The sequence below is a fragment of the Zootoca vivipara genome, chromosome 8 (assembly GCF_963506605.1).
Source record: "Zootoca vivipara chromosome 8, rZooViv1.1, whole genome shotgun sequence".
Lineage (NCBI taxonomy): Eukaryota > Metazoa > Chordata > Lepidosauria > Squamata > Lacertidae > Zootoca > Zootoca vivipara.
The window spans coordinates 75,540,634-75,558,632 of record NC_083283.1 but is presented as its reverse complement, the minus strand read 5'-3'; the positions used below and the strand labels follow the sequence as shown (position 1 = coordinate 75,558,632).

Sequence of the window (17,999 nt, the reverse complement as noted above, 5' to 3'; positions counted from 1 at the left end):
TCCAAAATGTTTGAAAACCAAATCCCGGCTTCTGATTGGCTGCAGGAAGCTCCTGCAGCCAATCAGAAGCCACGGAAGCCCCGTCAGATGTTCAGGTTCGAAAAGAATGTTCACAAACCGAACAATCACTTCCGGGTTTGCGGTGTTCGGGAGCCAAAATGTCTGAATTCCAGGGCGTTCGGGATCCAAGGTACGACTGTATTGTGAAAATAACATCTATTGGTGGGAGGGACAATTTTTATCCTCACACACAGGACGCCATATTACCAAAGTCAGCCCCAGTACTTTTATAGTGATATGTATAAACCATATCTTAAGAAGTAAAAATTATATGCTTTGCTCAATGCCAAATTTAAATTCAGCAAATCCACATATATTTCCTTTGCATATTTTTTTTCTAACACTGTTAGTTGTGGGGAGGGTTTCATTAAACCGAAACCATAACCTTGATCATTGGATGTTTCTGCTTGAAACACACACTGGCTTCTGTGATCTCATATGTAATTTGCCTGCACCCTTTGGAGCACATTCCCATGGCTATAAGATGAGGAAACCTCTTTTTTAAAAAAATGCTGTTCAAATGTATCACCATTTTGAAATCTGTGGCTTTCTGTGATTGTGAGGAGTTGCCAAATACATAGAGGCTTGAGTGCGGTTAGTGATTTCTCAGATAATAAGAGCTCCGCAAATCCAGAACTGGAGAAATTGAAGTCTGCTAATCCTGGGCGTGCTCAGAGAGCTGTAGAGAAATCTACCAAGACAGCAGCAGCAAGCCATTTCTTTCCATGTCTTGTTGGATCCGGATCGAAGAAAGCAGTTTATCCAACCCCTCGTGACCTTGGAAAGGAAATCTCTTGCATTATCAGCCAGGCTCTTAAGAGTTCACTCCAGTTGCTTTTGGCTGCAAGCATGGCGACCATCACCTCAGGGACTGGAAGGCTGACTTGGAGAAAGGCTCTTGTTTTTCCAAGGCTTTTATAGAGTTGAAAGGCTGCCTGACAGTAGTCTTTTATGCACACGGCATTGGGAGAAAGTTATGTTGCATACTAGACAATATTTTCCACTCAGGGTGGGGTGCGGGTGCTAATGGAAGAGGCAGCTTCGTTGACTAATAATTGCATCCCTCCCCCCTTGCCCCAAACTGGCAGCAGAGAGCTGCACACAGGCCTAGCTAGCTCTTGGCTGGCTAGTCCTGGAAGCTTGAGCGATTGAAGAGAAACAAGCTATTTTCTTCCCTTCAGCCCATAAAACTCCCTTGTAATGACTTCAGGGCCGAGTGAAGGTTTCCTTGAAACCATTGTGGCATCTAGAACACCTTGGAATATCTCCTGAGTCCAAGAAAAGGCTCCATCATGGTTTGGGGACTAAAGGAGAACGATAGAAGTTTATCTTCCCCCCACTTCGGGGGGAATGCATCATATGGCTTTGTGGCAACTCTGAGAAGGCTTGGTGTTGTGTCCCAAGAGCTCTTAGGAAGTGGCAATGCTCTCCTCAGGACCCCAGACTTTATCCAATAGATGAGAACTCATGAGGTGAGGGAGAGCAGGAGGGCAAGGCAACGCAGAAAGGATTTCTGTGCTACTTATCTTCCATATTCCTGTCAGTAGCTAATGGATCCCCACTATTTCATATTTCATATTCATGGTTGCTACTGGTTTCCAGTGCTTTGAGTCTCCTGGAATAATGTTCATGCAGTATGGTATGGCTACTAACTGAGCTTAGAAACGATCGTGTGGCGAGGTATGAGATTAGCCATCTGAAAAATGGGGTGATTGAACCGCACTGTTGGAGCAAACAAAAGTAAACCCTGCTCCCGGAACAAAAATGTCCCTGATTTTCAAACACTGGCAGGATTTGAGCATGGGTGTCCCAAGCTGAGATGTAGTATACTATTAGACTTTTCATGGCTAGTGTTGTATTTTTTTAAAAAAACCCTACTGAATCCCTTCGCTGCTTGTTTATTTCAGTAATGAAAAAGGCAGAGCGTTCTCTGTCAGCCAAGGTATTTTACTGTTGTGGTTTTCATATAAGATAGGGGTGGTCAGGCAATGTTCCAGGGAATCCTCAGGTACCTTAGGTGCTTATTGGGCATTTGGTGAGAAGATCAGTAATGAAAAACACTTGGAGCCAGATTGCCCCTGTGTTGGTAATTTACCTAGTTTTCTCTCTCTCTCTTACCTTTCCTTCACTCATTCAGCCAGTGGGCCAAAAGACTGCTGCTGTGTTCTTGATCCAGCTAGAAAAAATGTGATAGTACGGACCAACAGGCTGAGAGAAGCAGCTGCTTGGGGTGGAAGGAGATCTAGATCAGTCCATTCTCTACCTTGTGCCCCTTCATGCCAAAAACAGCAGATCAGCTCAATTGTTTAATTGGACTGTGTATGCGTAGTATGGTCAACCTGTTGGATAGTATCTATTTGATGTATGTCATGCTGATCATGCTTTATCCCACCTCCCCTCAGATTTGTACAGCAAGCAGGTTGGACAATGCCATGCCAAACATACTTATACCAGGTGTGGGTGGTGCTGTGGTCTAAACCACTGAGCCTCTTGGGGTTGGCGATCAGAAGGTCGGCGGTTCGAATCCCTGTGATGGGTGAGCTCTGTCCCATTGCTCTGTCCCAGCTCCTGCCAACCTAGCAGTTTGAAAGCATGCCAGTGCAGGTAGATAAATAGGTGCCGCTGCGGCAAGAATGTAAATGGTGTTTCTGTGTGCTCTGGCTTCCAATTGCGGCAGAAGCAGTTTAGTCATGCTGGCCACATGACCAGGAAAGCTGTCTGTGGACAAACGCTGGCTCCCTTGGCCTGAAAGCGAGATGAGTGCCACAACCCCAAAGTCGCCTTTGACTGGACTTAACCATTCAGGGGTCCTATACCTTTTACTTTTTATATCTGTAAGCAATGAAGTTGTGGCCTAATTTGAACCCAGGATGCTTACTAGAGTCCTTATTTACCTGTCACTTGAGATAAGAGGGCAGCAGGTCATGTTGTGTGGGCACCCAATTTAGCTTCAAACTGATAAGTATTCAGACACCTCAACATGGTTCTAATGTTACCCTTAGAGTTTTGGTGCATGTTGACGCTTCAGGCATTCATTTTATCCTTATGCCACTTTTCCACACACAAACACAAAAATCATGCTCAAAGCAGCCTACAAGGAAAACAGGAAGGCATTTCAAACAAACACTACAAAAACAATTACATAATAACAGAGCAAAACAGTATCAGATATAATAGCATGCAAAAAGCCACATTTCAGCACTATAAAGGTAACAAGCTTACATAAACAGCAACCAAGAGCAAATATAACAAGGGAGCTTCATAGTTTCACCTTGGTCCTAGAAACATCCCTCCCACTGTGTTACAATTATGTTTTTGTGTGTGCCGCATTTGATCTTGACCTCAGCTATTTAATGTGCTCCTCCACCGGTTCAAAAGAAGCCCATGTGAGAGTCTATACAAGGGTTTTAACTATCATGTCCTTGCGCTGTTTTTCTAGTGGGAAGGGACTCCTTGTGTGGTCTTTCCTTCTGCCACAAATGCAAGTCAGTATCTCTCACAATTGCTCTTTGTGTAAACATGGAGTCCGACATGCGCATGCACATATGCATAAACCAGTTAAATATTTATGCCTGAGAGATGATCTCATAGATTGTCTCTGTATGGAGGAATCCTTCTTTCTGATTTGATATGTGGACAACATCACTCCTTCTGCGTTGTTTTAAGAACTGTTTTAAACCTATGATGTAGCTTTTAAAGTACTGTTCCAAAACTTCTTATTGTGTTACTTTGGGGCTTGTTTTGCTAAATTTATCTTGCAGTGTTGCAAATGCATTTTCACAAGTTACTCATCCCCAAAATGTTTTCCTAACCTGCCTGCCCATACATAGTTGTTTGTGGTATATTGACGGCTGGAAAAGGAGAAAATAGCAGCCCTCTTTCAAGTGACAAGGTTGTTGTCCTATTTAGCCACCCGGAGTTCCTTCTCACTTGTTCCAACTGTCTCGGGTAAACGGCTATTTGCAAATAGACTGTGAGATTGTCCACAAGTTGTCTTATTTTATTCTGACTCTCTACTCTGTCATGGCCAAATTCGGTGTTTGAGAAAGTAAAAGGGCTAATAAAATCTTTGTGAGAATTCAGCTCCCCTTCCCTGCTTTCTCTCTGATGATATAGGGTCTTGCAAAAGAACAAGGTTGGACAGCAATTGATGATTTCCTTCTATCGGTCCACGATAGAAAGTGTTCTCTCATACTGCATAACGGTGTGGTATGCTGGTTTGACAGCCATGGACAGAGAGTCCCTACGGAGGGTGGTGAAGATGGCACACAATGTCGTGGGCTGTCCCCTGAGTCTGCTAGATGTTATCACGAGAGACCAGAAGAGCGAGGAACATTCTTAGGGTCAGGGATGACACCCTGGCCAGCACCTTTTTAATCTCCTGCCCTCGGGCAGGAGATATAGAAGCATGATAAGCCGCACCAACAGGTTAAAGAACGGTTTCCACCCATGGGCCGTGAGGCTGCTGAATGGAAGACAGCAACATTGCAGCTGACATTCGGGGTTGGTGGTCGTACGACAGCACACAGAGTGTAACAACGACTGAGAGATTGGGGGGGGGGGCTTGTTTAATCCCACTGTAAACAAGTGGTACAGTGACAATAAAGTATTTCTATTTCTACAGGCACGCTTTATGTGCAGCAAGATTGCTCTGTTTGATGTAATAACTAGTAATGGATCAACTTGATGAGAGATCACCAGCTCAACCATGTCTGAGGCTTGACAGAAAAGCCCGGAAACTACCTTGGCCCTATACTTGTTTTCATTTATATCTAAATGCATGTTTTTGTCTGTTGTTTTCATCATCACCATCACCATCACCATCATCACCATCGAACTGTAGATTTGGAAGAGCCCACAAGTCCAACCCCCTGCAATGCAGGAATCATTTGCCCAACGTAGGGCTTGAACCCATGACAGTGAGATTAAAAGCCATGCTCTTCCAACTGAGCTATCTCAGATGGGCATTTGGCCTGATCCAGCAGCCTCTTTTTATGTTCTTAGCTTTTTAAAAATTTCACAGGATATCTGGAGATGACAAGGGATGCTAGTGGATTTCATCTAACAGCTTTTTGTTCCTGCTTGTCTCGTTTTCTTCTCTTAATGGGTTTAGATATCTCTTAATATTGGCTTTAGAATACTTATTTAGAATAGCGAATTCCAATGGGATTATTATTATTATTACTACTACTACTACTACATTATTTGAAGTGTTGTTCTCTATCCTTATGCTGGCTATTTGCAGTAATAAACATGGACTGACTTGACTCTATCGTGCATCACAAAATGCTTCTGAATTCTGCTTTAAAGTGGCTTGACATGCATTGATTGCTATTCAAAGCAATTTGGGACACATGGGACAAGGTGTGTTTGAACGCTTGGGTCAAGGCCACTGGGGCGATTGTCTGCTTTTGTACATTTCCAGAATTTACCAAACCATTTAATTTAGGAAGCCCAACCTGGGCTGAAAACTATAACCACATACATAAGGTGTTGCTTGGGGGGGAAACTGTTTTCTAATGCTCCTGATTTTCCTTTGTAGGTAAAGGCAGCTCAAGCCTCTCATCCGACGTGAGTTCAAGTACAGATCACACTCCAACCAAAACTCAAAAGAATGCCGCCACCAGTGAAGGTATGCCAATGGTATTCCTTGTCTGTTTTACTGTCCAACTTTTTATGGTGTGTGTGTGTGTATATTTTTCCCTTTTGATCTTTAGCTATAAACAAAAGAGCAAAAACCAACAAACAACTGAAAAGCAGCATTAATTTTCAAGCCAATCTTTACTTTCATATTTTGTCTCTTTTGATGTGTGGGGGCTCGTGACAGTTGGGGGGGGGGGAAACCATATCTTTAAGAGACATTGCAAAAAGAAGTATTTCCACACACTTTAGCATAGTGCAGTGGTGGCGAACCTATGGCGCGCGTGCCAGAGACGGCACTCAGAGCCCTCTCTGTGGGCATGCACGCAGTCGCCCCACCCTGCTGGAGGTGGGAGCAGGGCCGGTCCTACGGCCAGGCTGGGTGGTGCAGGGCGCCCGCCTGCCAGGGGGGTGCTGCACAGCTGCACCCGCCCACCCGCCGCGGAGCTGCACCCCTGGCAGCCGCGCTGGGAAACGGGGCGGGGGCGCCGGAGGGATCCATTGCACCACGGCGCCAGGGCACCAAATATACTTAAGACGGCCCTGGGTGGGAGGAGGAGGAGGGCTCACAAGTGCTTCCAAAGCCTGCAGCCCTGGTGCCGTAGCTAAAGGGAGGAGACTTGAGTGCAATTTTTTAAAAATAAAAATAAATCCAAGATGGAGGTGATCTCACGTGGGAATTTGCGTGCGGGGGCCTTTGAAACTTCCCACGCTTTCTTGGGAAGGAAGTGTTGGCGAGGCCGGCGGGGTTTACTCCTGAGTAAGGGTGTGCAGAATGAGGAGGAGGGAAGCTGGGCGGGGACTCAAAGGGGACGAGGTGTAGGCCAGGGAATTAAGAGCGACATGGTGGGCGACACTGGGATATGAGGGATGGGTTGTTTCCCATTATAAAGAATATCTGAGGGGTGGGTCAACAGGACTTCAGCCAGCCGACTTCCTTTGGGACTGATAGGGGTGCATGTAAACACGCTTGTGCAGGTTGCCTTTTGCAACAAACAGGTGCTTAATTGTTGGCAGGTGGAAGGGTGACCCTTTTCGGGTCATGTGGTTTGTGTTTACCCTTTTATCTTGTGAATGTAGGCCTTTGCATGCGGAGTAAGTATTGGAAAGGAGGAGGGTTATGGGTTTGTTCTTGTTTTCATTATGTTTTTTATCATGCATTTTTATGCTGTGAACTGCCCTGAGACCTGCACATGAAGGGTGGTATGCAAATTCAATAAATGAATAAATAGAAGGGGGTGTGTGTGGCTTAAGAGAGAAAGGAACTGAATGGAGGGGAAAAACACTGGGTTGTACCATAAAATTATATATCAATGGAAAGATAATTTAATGAAGAATGTAATGCAATAACTTTCATGAAGGATTATTTATTACAACAGCAGTCATAAAGAAGAAACAAGAAAGACACAGAAAAAATGAGATATACAGGTGAAATTGCCATGTTGGCATTTTGCAATAAATAAGTGGGTTTTGGGTTGTAGTTTGGGCACTCAGTCTCTAATAGGTTCACCATCACTGGCATAATGCATTGTCCTTGCTAGGTCTTCCATTTAATACAATGAGGGCTAGACTTTTATTTTCAAAGGTGGTAATGGAATTTATTTTCAAAGGTGGTAATGGAATTAATGGAAGTTGATCTGCTACACTTCAATGTTGTGTTTTCCTGGTGCTTAGAAGTCTGTGCCAAGCAAGCGATAAAGTACATAAAATGAGGCTTCTGGTTCTGTGGTGATTTGAAAGTTTGATGAATCTCACCCGGAGTTAGGAGGAAATGTGTCCTTTTTGGAATGTGGATGTTTTGGTGAAAACGTGTGGTAAATGTAAAGGTTGAGATCTGTCTTCAAGCACAATGGGAAATATAACCACTTTATGAAGATGCTTTTTACAGGAGCAGGGCAGAGCCTTGGAGCTGGTCTTGCCAGTTAACTGGGGCCGAGAGGCAGTGATGTTGGGCAGAATGGACTCACTGGCAGGAATGCCAAACTGGTGCGTTCTGGCCCCCTTGTCTTCACCATTATGCTACGCCATGCAAGCTCTTCTTGCTTATACGGGTATACATAGACATGCTATGGCCATAATGATTTAGTTCCAATCCAAAGCTCATGTGCTCTGACAATATGCATGAAGTGCTGGTTGTGAAGCTGGGCCATATTCCAGAGGGATGTTAAGCCTAGTTCCATAGGCCAGTGTTTCCCAAACTTGGATCTTCAGCTGTTTTTGGACTACAGCTCCCGTCACCCTTAGCTAGCAAGACCAGTGGTCAGGGATGATGGGAATTGTAGTCCACAAACAGCTGGAGATCCAAGTTTGGGAAACAGTGCCTTAGACTTTCAGCCAGCTTGGCTTCCCACATCTTCTACATAGAAATGTAGAAAGCCAATTTGATACTGAGTTAGAACTTTGGTTCATCACAGTTAGAACTGTCTTATACTGCATGGCCTCCTTCCTTACAACTGAAACAGAATTACCTTCCCTAACAAACCACAGCTCAGAGCTAGGCACAATTTTGCTGTGTAGTGTGTGTTGTTTGAGATTTTATAGTCGAGACTGCTTCATTGCTTTATTTTATTGGTCTTTGTTTTTTTGGCACTGTTGCTGGTATTATTGTATTAAGCTGTTCCTGAGCTGATTTGAGAGCCTTGGCCTCTGCTTAAGCAATTCAAGACCATATTAGGCTTTGGGGTTTTTTTGTGGTGATCTGGCAATGAAAAATGATTTTACTATTTGGTTGATTAAATTTTCGTAGATAATTCATACCCAGTGATTATAAACTCTATGTTAAAAGTATTATAGCAAGGACCACTCACTGTGTCAAAAGAATGTGTGGCGTTTTCGTGCAATTTAGTTGGCTGGGGTTGGTTTACTGTAAGAAACGACCAGAGTCTGGTCTCTCCGGCTGGGGTAAAAAGATGTATTTTGTCAATGAGTAATGTAGAGTAAGCTTCGCGCATTAGCCTGTTTTGAGACTTCCGCCCAGTACCCAAGTGGCTTATTTTCTCCAGACTTGTAAAAACAAATTCAAATTCAAACTTGCAAAATAAAAAAAGATTTTGGGAAGGCAAATTATGGGAACTCTTTGTACTTCGTTTCCTGCCCCAGGAACACAAATCGTGTGCCTCTTTTATAAGGCTTTTTATACTAGTATGTTTTGGTTTCATTTGATATTCCTGTTTTGTACCAACCACTTTGGGCTTGCTTTTAAAAATATAATTTGCCTATTAAACATAACACTCAAGAGATATTAAGCTGACTCCACTCCAAACCAATTCCTTTCCTGGAAAAGTGGGGGAGGCGGAGAGCAGGCAGGGTTCAGAGGTAAAAAATATCATTCTTCTTCTCATCCTCCACTGCGGAGGAGAGTTAACTCAATGGATCCTGCAATCTCACTGCAAGATTTTAAACAAAAATCTAATAATCTTTGCTCACCCTTGGTTTTCATGTACCTTCCGCTGCTTAAATTTACTCTGCAAGCTTCTTGGGACAAAATCTTGTCGTTAAGCCATGTTGTAAAGATCCATGGATGCTGATGTCACTATAAAACTAATAACCAAAGCAAGTTTTTTGTTGCATTTGGAGGAATTCGGGCACCATTAAGTTTATCTGGATAAGCCCATGGTGTTTATACCAGCACCCTGACTCTAGTGAAGTCTGCAAAAATGGAAATAAAGACACTATAGGAGCAGACTTTGCTTCCACTCAACCAGCACAAAAAACCCTAACAAGAAATACATAGATGCTCTTTTCTCTTTAATCAATCAGACTTTAAAAATAACTTTGCCTATGTTTCATCTCATCTATCATAACCTCAGTTTTCCCCCCTGTAATATTAACACAGATTTGCCAAAGAGTAATTAAACCTATAATGATTCTGATTATTTATCCAAACTACTTTGCAAAAAAAAAACACCCACAAAAAAACCATCTTTAATTTTTCTCTCTGGGTGCATAGGAATTCGACTGAAAACACTTAGAAACCTCCCTAAAGTGGGAACGCTGACTCATCAGTTTATGATTGTAGAGAGTTTTTTTTTGGTAAGGGTATTCAGTTGTGAACACTCCTAAAAATTCTCTCCTGAACTTTGTATTAATTACACAAAGAAAAGAGAGAGTAACCTAAAACATTGGAGGTGAGGGTCTGAAATCACAAGACCAAATTTGGATGCCTTTGGGCAGAGACACAGCTAATGTATTAATAATAATTTTGACATCTACCTTGAAAGCAGAATTTTTACACACCTGCATTTTGCACTCCTTTTCCGTGGCCTCCTCTTCACTTGTCTCCTCATGTTGCTTTTCAGCTTTTCTTGTTGCTGTTCTTTCCTCTTTCCATTGCTATCGTCACTCCCTTTGCTTGGGGCCATCTGTGATGATATTGTGGCTGATTGTTGCATTGTTGACAAAAGCACATGGGTGCTACAACCAAAAGTGGGGACATCTGAGGTCAGTGATAGAGTGAAGAAGATGCTGCCAAGCCCTACATAGAAATAATGTAAGTGTGTCTGCAACAATTGCTGAAGATCACCAAATGAAACAGGAGGAAGCAGTTTCAGATACACAGAAAAATAATGACACAAAGTAGTTAGCTTCAGCTCGGCTCCATGAATTATGTCCTATAAGTGATGTATGTCAAGTATGACATTTGGTTTGCCAGAACAGAATTCTTCTAACTCCAAAAGGCTGGGAAGTGATTAGTACAAGAACTATTCATCAGGAATCGATTCACTGATTAGTCTCCAAAGTCTTACAGTGACTCGTTGTATCTTTCCGAATAATACAATTTAACATTCTGATGTTAGTCCAAGAACTATTTGGGTTTCTAATTATTCATTTGAAGAGAGGTAATATCATGAGGAGCCATTCAGACACAGTGCCAAATCATAGTTGGCATTATGAAGAGGAGCAAGCACTAGTTTTGGGTTCATGTACACTCTCCTTCCCTTGTGTGTGGTAACTGATACTCTTTACTCCTGATTTGCAAACCAGGCTTGAGCCAGGACCTACATTAAACTCCACTGGCTGCTGTGAATTTTGTATATTTTCCCCCTTGCTCAACTTAGTGCAAGCACTGAGCTCACCTGAGGCAGCACATGTACCTTGGACAGCTCCATGCAGGGCTCAGGCCAAATACGGCATGAGAGCAGAGCTCAGATGTTGCTTCAGCAGCAGTTAGTCTCAAACAGAGCCTTTCGTAGGCACTGCAGCTGTGTCTCTGTAGCTCACTCTGCCTTCATTGACAGGTGCCTCTTCACTTAAGTGGCACAGTCATCTCCAGGCGTCAGAACAAAAGGGGGGCTGCAGTTGCACTGGGGTTTCTGAGATGGAGGCCTCTAAGTTAGGGAAGCCCAATGTTTTTGGACTATAGCTCCTATTATCACTGACCACTGGCTGTGCTGCCTGGGGTTGATGGAAATTAGAGTCCAAAATATCTGGAGTGCATCAGATTGGAGAAGGCTGCTGTGGGGTACCATGTTAACAGGTGGGTACAAGGAGGGATTTTGTGTGTGTGTGTGTGTGTGTTTTAATTAAGTTTATTTCAAAATTTCTTTAAAATCATACAAAGCATCCTCAAGTCAATCCAGGTACATTCATATACACTTTTTACATATTCCATTGTATAACTTTGGAAAATCATAAATCAGATTTACAAAACCTCAAAAAAAAGAAAAAAAAGGAAGAGGGGAAAAAGGAAGGTGAAAAGGAAAAGGGGGGAAGGTGTAGGGAATGATAAAGAGGACAAAAGCAAAAGAAAATAGAATAGATAAGAAAAGAGAAAGAGAAAGAAGGAAAAGAAAAAGGATTTCAAATAAAAATTAATTAAGGTCCATACAGAAAAAAGTTCATCTCAAAATATAAAACTTCCACCACTTTCAGTACAGTAATTCATAATACATCTTATCCTCCTGTCAGGTAGTAATTTAATATTGATCCAGCCTTTGAGTCTATCTAACAATCATGATCTTCATTAATTTCTCATCCTTGCAAGGTTATTCTAAGCATAGCCATGTTTTAGTCCCCTTATCTGTTTTCTTTAAATAGTCATTTAAGCATTCACATTGTTTTTTAATCCTGTCTTTTGGTTTTTGTCGTATTATGTCTGTAAGTTTCGCCAGTTCCAGGTTTTCGCATAATTTATTGATCCATTCTCCTTTTGTTGGTACAAGGAGGGATTTTGAAGGTGCACCTTATCATGCAAGAACGAGAGCCTGCCTACAGATTGTGCTCACGTGGTTCTTCCCATCTCAACTGCCTTATCCTGTGCTCGAGATTCTTATATTTTTCCAAATGGATTTTCTCTTCTTCTGTCAAACATGCTTTTTATGTGATATTATAAACTAGCTCATGCTCAGTTGGCTTTGCACGAGTGAAGGAGTTTCCCTGTTGGTCATGGTACACAAAACTCCTAACACGGGTGAGCTTCCTGCGGTTTCATGTTGAATTGTAAGCACTGGGATTTCTACATTGGGGTGTAAAGCTACAATTTGGAATGTGCCAAAGAGGAGAATTAAAGCTCACTTTAGATGGGAGGAAGGCCAAAAACTCTGAAACATTCAAGGTAAAGAATGTGTCCTATTGGTTAAGAGCTAGGGGGAGAGGATTTTCCTAGTTATTTAGTCCATGGGTTCTCACTCCCATGTGTTCTGCTTTATAGTTTCACTTGGAAATGTTCTAATATTGCTTTTGGGAGTGACACATGTTTGCCCTCGGTTTGCATCATAGCCTCATGTATTTACTTTTAAAAAAAACAACTACTACTACTTAAAAAAAAAAGTGACAGCAAAGCTAAATTAAGCATTTAACATAACATGTAGTTTGGCCTCTAGTGCTGTCACTTAAACAATGTGCCTATGTGTTAGAGGAGATTTACAGACCGAAAACTGCAGCAGACAATGCATTTGCAACTGTATGAATAACATTCAGAAATCAAAAGTGGAATAATGCCAGGCTTGTTGGTAAATTGGTGCCACTCTGAAAGCAAGATCAAAGAACTCAGAACCTCTAAATCTAGTGAGAATTTCATAGTTGAAACTAGGACTGTGTATATTATTGTTGTTGTTGTTGTTATTATTATTATTATTATTATTATTATTATTATTATTATTATTACCCCACCCATCTGACTGGGTTGCCCCAACCACTATGGGCAGCTTCCAAAACATATAAAAACACAATAGCATTCATTTAAAGCATGTCCCCTATAGAATCTAGAAACTGTAGGTGCTGGTGATTGGAGCTGTGTGAGGAATAAACTACAGTTCCCAAGATTCCTTTTGTGTTGGGGGGGGGAGTATGTGTGCCTTAAACCAAGACTACGCCATTTAATCCTCAAGTAAAATGAACATTTTAAAGAAAATAGCTCACCCTCTGAAGATGAATGCAATCTGGGAGAGAAGCATTTTCACACACACCCTCCAAATTCTACGCAATGTGACTTTGGTCCAGAATATCAAAAGCAGCCACATGTAAACCAGGCTCTGTGTGCTGAGAATAATCTTAGACTTTGTAGATACACATATGAGGACACAGGGGCTTCCAGCCACCTTTCCCTACCCCTCTTTTCTCTGCTTGTTTTAGTTCTCCTCGGGCAGCTACTTGTCCCAAGGAAACCAACCCTCTAGACCAGTGTTTTCCCAAACCTGGGTCTCCAGCTGTTTTCGGACTACACTTCCCACCAGCCCTGACCACTGGTCCTTCTAGCTAGGGATAATGGGAGTTGTAGTGCAAAAGCAGCTGGAGATCCAAATTTGGGAAACATTGCTCTAGTGGCTGTCCCTCAACCCTCTTGCCATTCGGAGGAGTGAGCAGCTTTGTGCTCACAAAAGATGGACTGAGCTCATATACAGTTCGTAAGATCTAAGAAGTGCGGCCAGCTAAAGTAGCAGTTTGCAGCTGCCTCGTCTCACAGTGTGATACATGATCTCTCGCTTTGCTGCCTATTGTGTGGTCAACGCTAGCTCTGCTTTTACTCTCATTTTGAAATCTATTAGTTGTGACATAAGTCTTGAACTTAATACCTGGTGGACCAAGGATACAGAACGGATCCCAAACCTCTTAAATATTCTTCATACATTTAAGCTGTGAAACTGGCTGATAGGAGAACCAGTTCTCTGTGCTGAGCCAGGATGGGCACGATGTCCAGACTTGCGGTCGCTTTTTCTGGAGATTTCTTTTTGCAAATAATTTTTGGAGGGCAAGTGAAGAAGAGCTTGTAATTGGTTTGTGGTGAAGATAGAGGCCAATGTTCTTTGGCAAAACAAGGCCTGGAATGTGTGGTTTTTGGAGTGTTAAAGAGATTATTATTTTTTCTGCACTTTCCATATAACGCCAAAACTATTAGCTCCGTATCGGAGTTTATGAAGCAAATACCAGCATTTGTGTAAACTCTAGGCTTCTTTCTCTGGAAAATTTACTGGAGCAAGTTAAAACCACAGAGCCAGTGTGACTCAAACTCTACATTTTATATCTTTATTTTTTTGCACAAAACAAAACTTTGCTTGTAGTTGACTGATCTTGCATATCTTATTTGTCTTGTGGGCCGATTCCCGAGGTGCTTGTTGGGGCAATGTCTGTTACCCTTCTCAGGCCCTGAGAAAAGGAACAGGTCTTTTGTTTGCTCATACGCTCCTTTCTTGTCCCCTACTTCTCACTATGTGACAGTAAGTGAACTGGGTAATATTAGATCCCACAGTAAAAGAAAACGGGAAAAATCTAAGTGATGACTCCCCATGGAATAGAGAGGAAGAATATGGATGAGTTTAAGAACTACTCTTATTGCCACAGGCAGTATTTCTGTTCTGAACATAGGAGCCAACTCCTAGGGGCCAAGGTCCTTTCCCCCCACAATAAATCACATCATGTGATCGATTACGTGGGGTGGAGCTTACCTGCCTCCCCAATATTTTATTCATGTTGGCACCCCTGGTTCTGAAAGTGGACAGGATTGTCTGCCAAGGCCTAAGGCCAATGTTCCCGCTCAGAAGACTTTGGGATCTTCATGGCCTCTGAACTGAATGCCTGGCACTTGTAACCTCGGACAGTTTTGTCAGATGTTAACCCTCACACATTGTTTTTCTGCATAAGTAAGAGGGAGTCACAAAACAAACGAGGGAGGCCTTCGTGACAGCAGCATAATTCTAAGAACACCCTCCCATCAAATGTCAAGGAGATAAGCAACTATCTGAGTTTTAGAAGACATCTGAAGGCAGTTTGTTTGATGTTTTATTGGAGAGCCAGTGTGGTGTAGTGGTTAAGAGCGGTAGACTTGTAATCTGGGGAACCGGGTTCGCGTCTCCGCTCCTCCACATGCAGCTGCTGGGTGACCTTGGGCTAGTCACACTTCTCTGAAGTCTCTCAGCCCCACTCACCTCACAGAGTGTTTGTTGTGGGGGAGGAGGGGACAGGAGATTGTTAGCCGCTTTGAGACTCCTTCAGGTAGTGATAAAGCGGGATATCAAATCCAAACTCTTCTCTTCTTCTTCTTCTTCTTTTTAATATTCTGTTGAGAGCTGCCCAGGGTGGCTGGGGAGCCCCAACAGATGGGTGGGGTATAAATAATATATTATTATTATTATTATTATTATTATTATTATTATTATTAGAACCCTGTGGAGTCCAGTTGACATGTTTCTCCAGAGGCAGATTTAGAAGAGCGCCACTGGTTCAGTTGCACTGGGCACTGGGAGGCCCTGCAACTATGATGTAGAATGGAAGGCGAGAGGTGGGCCTCCCCCTGCATTTTGGTGCTGCACAGGGCGCCACTGAAATGTGAAAGCCCAAAGTCTACCACTGTTGTCAGCTATCACATTGTACACAACTGAGCTCAGTTGCTAGCTGCTTTTGGTGAGCAAGAAAATGGCAGCAACACCACCACCAAAAACCCAAAATCAGGAAGGGGACGGGGCAAAGTTTGAGAATCTGAGTGGGATATCCAAATTATTAGAAAACCAAAACCGTGTGTGTGTGTTATGTAGAAATGGAACTGCATGGGATGGGGAAAGAATTCAATAACCTGACACCAGCATTAAGTGGAGGAGATGTCACAGCACTGAATATCAGTGGTTTGTGCAAAAAGGCCCTTTTTTTTGAAGCTCTTCTGAAAAAGGCTGTTTGTTCCTAATTCTGTTTACTGCTTAGTCTTCAGAACACGTTGCTGCCGTTCCTTGCAAAAGGGCCGAAGTGCCGCAAAAAAGTTGGCGAGCTTTGCAGTTGCAGCATGCAAGACATTTGTATAGTTTGCTTACAAGATTAGACACTACTGTGCTTCATACTTCTCAATGTGCCCATTGTAAAGCACATTGCTCCATGGGCTGGGTCTTCCAAGAACAACATACTTAAACATTTCAATGGAGAGAAAAAGACAAATGAGCTGCAAAGAGGATCCAAATGTTAAAACTGCAAAGGCAATTGAGGCAGCTTGCTGCATTGCCAGCTGAATAACTTTTCGGTCTTCCAGCTACCAGGCAACTTGCTCTTGTGCTTCTGTTGTTAACAGAGGGGACCAGTATTCTGATGGTTTCAAGCTCCGTCCGCCATCTTGGATTCGGTTTAGATAGGATTTTTTCTACTTACGAATTTTTTCTCCCAATGCATTCCTATGGGATTCGACTTACAAACTTTTTCTACTTACAAATGTGCGTTTGGAACGCATTAAATTCGTAAGTAGAGGTACCACTGGATCAGGTACCTGAAATGTGTGCCACATCTTGGTACGTTACAGTGCTGACATGGGTCAAGCTTTGGGTGGCTGGGTGGTAAGAAGCTAATAATAATAATATTATTATTGGCAGCTTCCAACAGAATATTGGCAGCTTCCAACAGAATATTAAAAACACCAAACATTAAAATCTTCTCTAAACAGGGCTGCCTTCAGATGCTTTTTAAAAGTCAGGTAGTTGTTTATTTCCTTGATGGGAGGGCATTCCACAGGGCGGGCACCACCACCGAGAAGGCCCTCTGCCTGGTTCCCTGTAACCTCACTTCTTGCAGTGAGGGAACTGCCAGAAGGCCCTCGGCGCTGGACCTCGAATGATGGGGGTGGAGACGCTCCTTCAGCTATACTGGGTCGAGGCCGTTTAGGGCTTTAAAGGTCAGCACCAACACTTTGAATTGTGCTTGGAAACGTTCTGGGATCCAATGTTAAAGGTAAAGGGACCCCTGACCATTAGGGCCAGTCGCAGACGACTCTGGGGTTGCGGCGCTCATCTCGCTTTACTGGCCGAGGGGGCCGGCGTACAGCTTCCCGGTCATGTGGCCAGCATGACTAAGCCTTAGAACAGGCACCCCCAAACTCTGCCCTCCAGATGTTTTGGGACTACAATTCCCACTGGTACTGTTAGCTAGGGATGATGGGAGTTGTAGTCCCAAAACATCTGGAGGGCAGAGTTTGGGGATGCCTGCCTTAGAAGATACAGCACCTGGGCTTGGCAGTTCAGGGTGGGCAATTTGGGTTGCAAGCCTATTACTGCAAGGAAAAGAATGAAGCTGGATTGATAGCTCTTAGCCATGTTGAAGTAAAATTATTCCCCTGCATTTCTATTAGGGCAATTGTGGGGAATCTTTGCCCCCCCCCAGGTGTTGCTGTGCTGCTTCTCCTCTGGCCAGTGACCCTGCTTGCTGGGAGATGTAGTTCAGGAACATCTGGAGGGCCCCGGGGTTCCCACACCTGCCCCAAGGAATCACAGATTATCTAGCAGCATCAGAAAAGAGGCTCATGAGAAGCCAACGGCAAGAGGGAGATGTTGAGGTTGAAAGAAGCAGCTGTCTAAGGAAATGATAGGAGAAGGAAAGGAAAAGAGGGGGGGGGAATGAGGAGAGAAAAGAGCTGTGTGTTGCCAGGAGCTTTTAGATGTAAAGGGAGAAGTTGAACTGGAACTTGACTTGAAATAACCAGCCAAATCTCTGACTGCAGCCCTCCATTTGTAACTTAAGCTCCAAGATATTTCCAGTTTCCTCATTGTAAATATGCCTGCATGGAGACTGACAGAGGGGACAGAAAAGCCCCTAGGAAGCTTATCCCAAAATGTAGGCAACATTTTCCTTCCCCTGCTTTTCCCAAAGTCAACCTGCCTTTTGTTTAAGAAGGAAGGTTAGGCTTCATCCATGGAAACCGCAAATTGCAGTAAGCTAGGGTGATGGAGTTCTGTTAAGGGAGGTGAACAAATCTGTCTTAAAAATAAAAATGATGACATCCTGCTTTCTTCCCATGATCTGTAAATGAGGCTCATTCATCAAGATATTGCAGTATGTCACTTACCTGACAGCTGGAGTTTATCAGCTCTGGGCATGCTAAACTAGGATATTGC

At 43.2% G+C, this 17,999-nt stretch overlaps 1 protein-coding gene across 2 annotated transcripts in view; it reads left to right on the top strand.

The window, feature by feature from the left end:
- Window positions 1–17,999, top strand: part of FBXL7 (F-box and leucine rich repeat protein 7) — a 184,218-nt gene that overhangs the window by 54,103 nt on the left and 112,116 nt on the right. For both annotated transcript variants that reach the window (XM_060278035.1, XM_035125173.2), the window contains exon 2: window positions 5,603–5,692. Coding sequence is in view for 1 of the 2 variants with exons in the window: in XM_035125173.2 (XP_034981064.2) it covers window positions 5,603–5,692 (90 nt within the window). In the remaining variant the exon portion in view is untranslated. The remainder of the gene's footprint in view (window positions 1–5,602; window positions 5,693–17,999) is intronic.